The sequence below is a fragment of the Pteropus alecto genome, unplaced genomic scaffold, assembly GCF_000325575.1.
Source record: "Pteropus alecto unplaced genomic scaffold, ASM32557v1 scaffold275, whole genome shotgun sequence".
NCBI classification, from domain to species: Eukaryota; Metazoa; Chordata; class Mammalia; order Chiroptera; family Pteropodidae; genus Pteropus; species Pteropus alecto.
The window spans coordinates 57,617-68,187 of record NW_006436301.1 but is presented as its reverse complement, the minus strand read 5'-3'; the positions used below and the strand labels follow the sequence as shown (position 1 = coordinate 68,187).

At 51.2% G+C, this 10,571-nt stretch overlaps 1 protein-coding gene across 1 annotated transcript in view; it reads right to left on the bottom strand.

The window, feature by feature from the left end:
• Positions 1-10,571, bottom strand: part of IDS (iduronate 2-sulfatase) — a 22,754-nt gene that overhangs the window by 11,513 nt on the left and 670 nt on the right. Inside the window, exons 2-6 of the mRNA XM_006913408.3 lie at positions 10,131-10,267; positions 9,275-9,452; positions 7,704-7,792; positions 4,812-5,012; positions 3,102-3,272 (exon numbers count right to left, since the gene is read on the bottom strand). Of these exons, the coding sequence (XP_006913470.1) occupies positions 3,102-3,272; positions 4,812-5,012; positions 7,704-7,792; positions 9,275-9,452; positions 10,131-10,267 (776 nt within the window). The remainder of the gene's footprint in view (positions 1-3,101; positions 3,273-4,811; positions 5,013-7,703; positions 7,793-9,274; positions 9,453-10,130; positions 10,268-10,571) is intronic.

Below are 10,571 nucleotides of genomic sequence, written 5' to 3'. Positions count from 1 at the left end.
ACAGGGGTGCAAAGGAGACAGTGGGGGTCCTGGCGTTGAGCCCAGGGCCCAGGAGGAGTGCTACTTGCCAACAGTGAGAAAGCAGCAGGAGTCTTAGAAGGTCACACTTATGGGATGGATTTTCTTTGCCAACAAGGTCAGTGCTGACCAGCTGAGAGAACTCTTTAGTGGGCTGGGGAGGCAGAGGGCCGTGCAGAGGCGGATGAAGAACAAATGGACAGTGAGGCCATGGACGCAGCCAGAACAGACCACATTTCACTCATTCCCCCTTGAAGAGCAAGAGTGGGAAGAGAGGAGAAACAGGCAGGGGCAAGGGAAGCCCGACTTCTGAAGATGGGATAGATGTGAGCAACTGTGGAGGTGGGTGTGAAGTCAGCGGGTAGAGGACATCTCGCTGGTAGAAATGAGAAGGAGGGGGCACAGAGCTGGGAGGCACCAAGCCCCTGCTGCGCTTCTTCTAAGACTGGGGAGAAGGCTACAAGCCCAGAACACATGCATCCACGACTCCATCCACCAGTGAGGACACTATGAACAGCACCATTTACCACATACGTGCTGGGTGCCATCTGCTCCTCCGATCCACCCTTTAAGTTGAGCATTACCATTCCCACCTTACACAGGAGGGCTCTGAGGCTCAGACAGGTTGACTATCTTTCCTACAGACACACAGCTGGCAAGAGGCACTGCTAACATGTGTACCTGTGTCCATCTTGTGTGTTCCTCTCCCTCAGACTGCCCACTAGCCTCCATTTCTGAAACAGGTAGTGCAGTCATCTGCTGAGACTGGGCAGAGGGGTGTGGCAGACAGAGGGGCCTAAGGGGCTGGAAGGAGCTGGGCAGACAGCCTGCACCACACGGACTGCTGGGGCTAGTGTATGGGTGTGTGTGTTCCCCATCACGGTCGTGTGGACTCTGTCCAGCACCCTGAGGACTCAGGCCTGAGAGCAGAGGGCTGTGGCTGAACAATCCCATGATCAGGGTATTGAAGGTGGGGCAAGGATAAATGGGCAGATGTTGAGGGGACAGCAAGAACAGTAAGTGGCCTGCCACGGGACCTCTACTATTCAAAGAAGGAGTGAAGTCCAAAAAGGACCAGACACAGGGGCAAAGCAGGAGTCCACACCCTGGAATTCCCAGGAGGTATGCGGGGAACGAGGGCACGGAGGAAGCGGACTGCAAAAAGAAGAGGCTGTCAAGTTAGTGGCCAGGGAGGAGCAGGCCTGGGAGGTGGCAAACTCCCAAGTGAGGCCCTGATGTGGCTGGCTCACATGGAGCACAGTGAGAGGGCCGGAGGCTGAAAAGGGCAGAGAACTGACAGGCTGAAATGCTGAGTGAGATGGGGCCTGGGCACGGATGCAAGAGGATGGTGAGCAGGGCCCACGTTCTAGGTGGTTGTGGAGCAGGGACCAACACATGAGCATTCCAGGGAGGGCCCCTGGGCCATGCTGTCAACTCTGAGTCCAACTGGATGGGGGACGAGAGAACGCTGAAGGAGCCTTCACCAAGCAGCTGACACTGTCCTAGATGCTTTAGCATGTTCACTGTACTCCCCGCTGAAAGCCTCCGAAGTAGGTGTTCTCACAGAAAACCTGTCTCCATCTTGCCTCTATTTTACAGGTAAGGAAATTGAGGCTCAGAGAGGTAAAATGACTTGACAGAGATTGTGCAGCTGGTATGGAATAGAAAAGGAATCTGAACCAGACTGCTTAGAACCAACAAAACAAACCGTGGGGCTTTGGGATCCCATGCTCTCCTGGCACTAACTGTGCCACCTGGAGCAAGTCGCCACACCTGTGTGCCTTTAGTTTCCTCGCCTACACAACAGACAGAACAGGTATCTCAGGTTCCCATGGGGACCAAAAGAGAGAGCACGCATACAATGCTGAGTACCCTTCCTGGCACACAGTCCACTTTAAAGGGTCATTTTAAGTGCCTGTCACTGACATAGTATCAGGTACAGCCTCAGAGCTGCAATTTGAGCTACCTCAAATTGCTGAAACAGGAAATTAGGAACCAGACAAACTGCTTTCCAAACTCTCACCACTGCCATCTGAAGCTCAGGAATGAAACAGATGTGAGGGACGCACATCCACCCCTCACCACCCAAAATCTCGCTCTCCAAAGTCAGGTGCCTAGTAAGTGTGGACAGCAATAAATACCTGCATATTATGTTTTGTTGCAAACTGTACCCTACGGCAATGGCTCTTAAACTTCTGCGTGCATCAGAGTGACCTGTGTGCATTTTTAGAAATGCAGGTTCTCAGGCCTGACCTCCAGCTGCCAGTTCCCTAAGTCCGAGTAGGGCCAGTACTGTGTGCTTCTAATAATCACCTCATGGCGACCGTGAAGCAGGTGGTCCAGGAAGCACACTTTGAAAACACTGCCTTCTTCCATCCATTGTATACTTCCTGTTGGAGTACTCACGTCATTAACAGAAGGGCGGGACCGCATGTGGAATATTCCCAAAACTGCATTGGTCAGCATGTCTTTGGCACTCCGGGGAGAGAGTGGCTGATGAGTCAGTGTGAGGATTCTAACTCTCTGGCTGCTCCACCCCCTCATCATGGCAAAGGGACAGCAGACATTGCAGCTGGATGGCACTGGCCATGTTGGTACCCCAGCTCCCTGTTTGCCAAGACGCTGTTCACAAAGCCGCCCTGAGAGTGACGGGAGCCCATATAGGCTTTCCCACAGAGGGGACCTGCAAGTACCAGCAACCTGAATATTCTGGGCTGTGTAGGAGCTGCCCACCACTCTATAACTGATGAACTCTCGCCCGGATTAAACAGCATCCCCCATGAGTTAGTGATGGTGACCCGGGCCTCTTCTCCACCTGTGCCCACATCCAATGAATCACTATACCTCCAGATGCTCCCTTTGGAAGTGAAGACACTTCCTGGGAGACTCTTTATCCACTCAGCACTCCCATGTCCTAAATGCCTCCAGACCACCCCCAACCTCAGCACTTTGCAATATGCTTAGCACGGGGATGGTTCTTAGTAAGACGAGATGGATGGAGTCCTATGTCTTGAGGAAAATGTCATCACCAATGAAATCATGTCATAAGTGTCCAACCCTTCCCTCAAATAAGTCCTTGGTACCTGAAAGTCCACAGGAATTGGGCCATAGGGCACACTGAGGTTCAAAGCCTTGACGTCCTCCCGCTGCCTAATGTCCATCCAGGGATTGTAGGCCACAGGAGGGAGGCCAGCAGGGACCTGGGGATCAGGAGCCAGGGTGATGTTCTCCAAGGGATACAACTTCTGAAACTCCTTGAAGGAAAAGCACACAAAGCCACCAGGTTGTCACTTTTGGCAAAGGCGCAAGGCTGAAACTGCACCAGTGTTTACATTGATTGTCTCTATGTCGGTGATGCCTACTTACATGGTGGCTCACCAACACTCCCCAGATATTTCCCGCTACCTGAAAGTCAGGCCTTAGGTCACTCTCCCAAAATACCAATTGTAATAAAATCACGTGACTTTTCTTCTCTAAACCAAGCAGCAACAGGTCTCTTCCCTCATACAAACCAATGTCCTCCTATCCCTATCGCCACCTCCCGTCCAACTAGAAAAGGTGTGGAGAAGTGCTGCCAGCTCCCCAAACCACCCTTAGTGTCGGTAATCGCTGGCAGAGCTCAGAGGACAGCGCACGGTCATATACTGGGCTATGACTGGTGATAGTGAAAGGAGACCAAAGCCATTCAGGAAACGGAAAAGTCACGTGGACAGATCTGGGGGAAACCAGGCACGGGTGTCCAGAGTCCTTAGTCAGCAAAGTCAAACCGAAGGTGTGAATGCTGCCAGCAATGAGTCGTGTCATGACATGTGTGAAATGCTGCCACCAGGGCAGTTCGTTAAGCCTCAGTACCCAGGGTTGTTCCCAGGGCAGTCACCTGGCCACCCACTGCCTACACATACTCCACATCCCAGACTCCAAGCAGCAGGGCAGGGCTTTAGGCATAAGAGCTGCTCATCAGTTCTGGGAATGGTGGGGACACTCCCGAGGTCCAGGCCCCCAGCCAAGGTCCAAGCTCGTAAGCAGGACTTTCAAAGGATGACAGGCCTGCTACATTAACTCTTTTCTGAACAAGAAGCAGGAGAAGTGAGTCTCACTGCATCCAGGGGGCTGACAGCTCCCGCTAGGATGCCAAGGTCCCCTGGGACAATCAAAGTAAGATACCGGCACCATGTCTTCTTCTCTCTACTCTCGTTGCAAGCAAGGGCCATGCTCTGTGAAGTCAAAAGAAGGGGCTGCTCGGGCCCGGGGAAACATGATAGGAAAACACTGAAAAAGATGTTTTAAAAAGGAAGCGATTCCATGCTCTACAGGATATGCATGCAAACACAGGATTTGAGGTTCCAACAAGCAGCGCAGTGCCCTGTGTGTCACGAGTCTGACTGCACAGCCCCTAGGGGACAGGTGATTACTGAAAACATTCCCCGGAATTGTGTGTCAAGGACCATCCCTCACTGCAGGCTTTGGCAGCAAGCTCTAACTCACTTCTCTGTGATGATCGCACCAATCAACCCAACATTTGCACACTGAATTCAAGGGAAAGAAATAAAGACCTCCAGTGCAGGGCAGTAGAAGGCCAAGGGTTTCCAACAAGGTTCTTCTTTGTCCTAAGTCAACCTCCGAGCTGTGATCTCTGAATCCTATCTTCACACCACTGAGTACACGAGGGCCGTCAGGCACCCCTGGTGACCGGGGATGGCGGCACGTGGCCACCTTCATTATAAGAATCCCTCATTTAGCAAATGACACAGCTGTCCCGGCTGTGTGGGATCAGCCCTCGGCCAGCTCTTCACCTTGGGGTATCTGAAGGGGATGTGCGGCTTGTGATACCCAACGGCCAGGAAGAAAGGACTGGCAGACGATGTCATCTTTTCCAACAATCGTATGGCTTGCTCAGTGCTCTGTTTGTCAGGCAAGGTGCCCTCAGGTACATCTGCCACATCCACAGGGCAAAGCAGGTTGGCGTGGAGTTCTCCGTCTGGCCCCCTACATGTCTTTCAAAACAAAACACATGAAATCAGCCTTTGAAACCCAAGAAACAGAAGCCACGAAGCTTACACACACAATAGATTTCACGTTTCTGTCCACAGCCCGTTGTGTATTAGTCATTCAGGACAGGCACACAGGAAGTAAAACTAAAACAGAGAAGCGTTTCTGCTCTTCAAGGGAAGGGCCAGAAATCCACCAGCTCTTACTTCCCTGCTGTTAATCCTCTGTCTCTGGTAAACAATAAAAGGAAGCCCGAGTAAACTAATGATCAAAAAAATCGGACTCCAACTCCACAACAAAAAAGAAGGCAATTAAAAAATGGTCAAAGGACTTGAAGAGACATTTATCCAGAGAAGACATACAAATGGCGAATAAGCACACATAAAGATGCTTACTATCTTCACTCATCATGGAAATGCAAATCAAAGCCACAATGAGATACCCACTCATACTGCCTAGGATTGCTATAAATTTTAAAGATAGAAAATAACAAGTGTTAACCAATGTGGAAAAACTGGAATCCTCATACATTGCTGACGCGAATGTAAAATGGTGCAGCTGCTTTGACAAACAATCTGGCAGTTCCTCAAACCATTAAACATAGAATCATCTTATGACCCAGCAATTCCACTCCTACGTAAATACCACAACAATACATAAATAAAATAACATTCTAAGTCCACACAAACACTTGACCTAGCAACTCTACCCAAGATAACTGAAAACTTAAGTCCACACAAAAACCTGTGCAGGAATGTTTACAGCAGCTTCATTCGTAGTAGTTAAAAAGTGAATACAACCCAAACGTCCACCAACTACAGAATAAATTTTTTAAAAAAATGTGTTTGACCAGGTGTTAAGCATCTTTCTGCGTCCTTATGGCAACTGGTACATCTTCTGCAGATGGAATGTCTACTCAAGAAATCTGCCCATTTTTATTTCTCTATATAAAGTAATACAGTTCTGATCCGTGCTACAACATAGATCAACCTCAAAAACGTTATGCTAAGTGAAAGAAGCCAGACACAAAAGATCAGATACTGCACGATTCCACCGATACGAAATGTCCAAAATAGGCAAATCCAAAGAGAAAGAAAGATCAGTTGCTGCCACGGTCTGGGGTTGAGAGGCAATGGGCAGTGGATGATAATGGGTATAAGGCTGAGTTTTGAGGTAATGAAAACGGTCTTAGATTCTTTTTGCTGATGGTTGCACAACGCTGTGACAATATAAAAATCAGTGAACTGTACACTTTAAAAGGGCGATTTTTATGGTATAAGAATTGTACCATAAATTTTTCTTAGCAAAAGAAAAAAATCTGTGATTTCAAAGACAGACTAAGGGTTGCACGGGACAGGGTCTCAGTCAACTGGATGAGGTGACAGTCCATGGAATTTCCAGAACCTCGACCACACCATGCACGGAACAGACACCACTTCATTTTCCAAAGTGGCCACGTTGGCCACAGGCTAAGTCAGGGTGACAATATCATTTCTACCTCACAAAACCCAGGGGCTGCGGCAGCTGCTGGTCCATCTGAGAGGACCGTCCTCCCAAGAGATGCCTTGTCCACCCGGCCCAGGGACAGGACGGCCCAGCACCAGGCTCCCGGCACACTCCCCTCCACGTTCACGCAATCTGCAGCTGTCATGGAGGATCTGGTCCCGTCAGACCCGCTGCTCTGAGAGCACATGTGGGGAATGGTGGACAGGGGCCCGCATTCGTAAGTGAGCCAATAAAATGTAACAAGGCGGCTTGAGGGAACGGAGGGATTCAGATGGGTCCTCCACTCTCATTCTGTTAAGACTCAAGCCACAAGCCAAAGGCCAGAGCCCTTGGCTTTCGCTGCATTCTGAAAGGCAAAGTTCTCAATTATTTTGACTACTCCTCACCACCCCACCAACCTCCCAAATCCACACCCTTCTCCACAGCAGCCTCTACATACCTCCCAGGAGCATGCCATTTCTCAGCCCTGCAGCTGGTTTTCTGAGTTTTTGAAATGAGAGTTTTAGCTTCATTTATACATTGGGGTGTGGCCTGGGAAGTTGGTTTCTGCATTTAGTCTAAAGAAGCATCAAGTCCCGGTCCACTGGCCTGCTGAGGCTCATGTTCTCAAGGAACTCTCTCTCCTGTTCTTGGGTCCTACCTTCCACTTGGCAGAGCTTTCTTGAGAGATATGGACGGTGCTGAGGGGCAAAGCCCCCTTCTCAGCAGTCCTCAGCTTCGTGGCCTTCCCAAATAGCACTGCGGAGCACAACAGTCCCAGTCAGTTCCACCCTCCTGGCAAGGCGACAGTGCTCTAAAATTTTAAAACCCCTGTGAAAGTTCTCAGCGCCTGAACATATACACTAGGCCTCAGACAGACTGACAGACAAATGGTATGCCTTTCTCCTACTCCAGGCTGAGGCTCCTGGAACACAGGTAGCTCTTCTCCCTCCTAGGTCTCCGCATCTTCTACAACCCTGAGCACAGAGCCTTACCCACAATGAGCCCCGGGAGCCCTTAAATGAACCTTACGCACTAGAGCATAAGGTTCCAAAACAAAGCATACCCTCCTGCTTCTGTAACAAAGCCACCTCCCCCAATGGACCTGATGCTAAAGACCCCAACTCTAGTCCTCTCAACCAGTAACCTTAAACTGCCAGACAGCGGAAAAGCAGCTGCTCTTTAGTACAGTAACCCTTTCACACCCTTACCTTGGTATTTTCATACTTTTCGGAGGAGGGGTGATAAGGAGGAATGGACCAGCTGTATGGAGAATCATCACTATGATTAGAAGATATTCCTTGAGGGAGGAAAAGAGAAAGGCTTTAAGTGAAGCATGAAGCATCCTTTGGTGCCCTCCCCACCCTAAGTTAAAACTTTGTCAGCAATTGGCGAAATATCTCCTGTCTTTAGACCTCAGCTTCTTTCTAAAAATCAGGGGCATAGGCCAGATGATAAATCCCCTAAAGCCAACGCTCTAGGTGTCTCATTGAGTCCTGAGTATCTGACATCCCAGTCCCCAAAGCCCTGGTGATTCACACTAGGCTCCTAGGAAGGAACCCAAAAGGGTGAGCGAGGGGAACACTACTGAAAACGGTCAAGCCCCTAACGAAAAGCACTGCGGTCCATATAGAGCTTGGCTTTTCAACGCACTGTCACAGTGCTGAATGACATGCACTGGGACACTCCCCTGTGAGAGAATCAAGGAGGCTATGATGCCAGCTTCCCAGAGCAGAAAGCTGAGGCTCAGAGAGGGTGAATAATTTGCCCGAGGTCAACTGCACAGCTAAGAAGTGCCACTGGTGGAACTGGAACCCAGAGGCCCAGATACGCGGTACCGCTGATCCACCAGTTCCACCAGTTCACTCTGCCACCAGAGACATTCGTCCCAGCTGTGCGTGAGACGGAAACGACCTGAGACAACTTGCAGGAAATACAGCACACCTGTATGACAGACTACTGTGCTGTCACTCAAAATTACTGCCTCATAGCATGGGAATGTTATGTTTAACAAGTCACAACAGAAAATTATATGTACAGAATCGTCTCAAATCAGCAAAGTTACACACCCCGTAGGGGGTGGGGAGGCATCAAAATGTAGCTCTCAGGCTGGTCGGCATACAACTGATTTATATTTACATCATACTTCCCTTGTCTGCCAAACTTTTGTCAAACCATGCGATTCCTCCGCACATTGAAAGTCTTCAAGTTTGCCTGTGCTTCAGCCCTCCGACTTTGGCATTAAAGAACCATTTAGCAGGCAGTGCCGCAGTATTGACTGGCAGCCCCTGCAACCCCACGGCCCTCCAGTTTACACTGCTTTGCTGGCCTAGTTCACAGGCCGCGGGCAGCGGCCCCTTCACTGGGCAACAAGACAGCAACAGCAGCGCCGGCCACGTGGGGCGTCCTCAGACGTTCTAAGCCTAGATCCCCAACTTTGCCGACAGGACCCTAGAATACGCAGGGTCAGGTGCAGAGCTGGACTCACACCTGACACTGCCGCTTCCCTATCCACGGCACTTCCTTCCACCCCAGGAGCCAAACAGCACCACGACACGTTTCTGAGAGGAAGGAAAACTCCTTCGACCCTTTTTCACTCTGGGGCAGAACAGAAGGCCAGGTTGGGAAGCGATATTATGTAAAAGGCAGCGAGCGGTGAGTAAGGTGGTATCTACCCGGCCCCAAGAGGCCTCCGCAAAGACAGCCCCAACCCCAGGAGGGGACCCGCCCACACTCGGGCAAGAAACAGAAAAGAACCCAGACTTTGGACAGCAAGCAGTACCAGGGTGAAAGACTTTTCCAACCGACATGGTCACGTAGCCATTCTCCTTGAAGTACTGGGGGATGGTGGAGAAGTTTCCGGCGTGTGCCCTCCAGTAGGAGTTGAAGTCATACAGGCGGGTGGTGTCGGGTCTCCTCCCGGTGAGGAAGGACACGCGGCTCGGGGCGCACACTGCTTGCTGTTAGGGAGCAGAAGCAGAGGAAAATGCCCTCAGAGGAAAACAGCCAGCAGCTCAGACATAACCAGGCAACCTCTGAGTCCTCAGCAAATGCTTGGCAGCTGAGTCATCACGTCTCAAACCCGACCAGTGGGATCTGGGCCTCCCCCAGTCGCCAGAACTAAGTCCCCGGGAGAGAGGAAGAGGAGGACTCAGCCCCTCATCCCAGCAGATGATCGTGCCCTCCTTCTACACGACAGTGTCTCACAGGTGCACAGAGCAGGCGAGGCTCCTGGGGGTGGCCCTGTGAGGAGGTTCAGGAAGGAGCGCCGCCATGACAAGCTGGCTGGCCCTCACCCAAGGCCAATCGGCAGATCTGAGGGTGGCATTCTGCAGCACCCCTTCTTTCTCAGCACCAGGCAACCCCCTCTTTGGTGAAGGAAGCAAGTCAGGACCATCCTGAGCACGTTAGGGCCACGGCGCACCCTGCACACAAGGAGGAGGGGCACCCTTGAGGCACAAGCTTCCTTGTCAGTGGACAACCAGGTTATCGCAATTGCCATTTTCCAGGTGATGCTTCCGTCTAATAAGCAGATGCCTGGCACCACTAGTGTCATCTAACAACAGCCGAGAGGACCTCCAACCCTCACTGCAGAAGGCACCCATCCACACCTAGAGCAAAGGCACCCATCCACATACCTGGGCAAAGGCATTCCAGAAGAGGAGACTGTGGGATGCCAGTTGGTCGATGTTTGGGGACCTTATGAGCTTGTCCCCATAACAGCCCAGGGAGGGGCGCAGGTCATCCACGATGATTAGGAGGACATTCAGAGCATCTGCACTGGAGGGAGGGGCCTCATTGAGAACGCCTACATGACACTAAACCCCCGCCCATGGTACATGCTAGCATGGGAGACCCAAGGCTGGCCCCTGAACCTTGACAGCACAGCTAGCCACCCAGGCAGGGCGAGAATGCGTACACATGGGAGACCCGAGTCCCGGGAGGAGGGTAAGACTTTGGCCATGGCCTCATGCATGGAAGAGGGAGGGAGGCAGGAAGGGAGCAAGAAAGAGAAAGGCAGGGAGAGGGAGAGTGAGGGAAGGAGGACAGAGGAAGGGACAGAAGAATGTAGTAAGGGA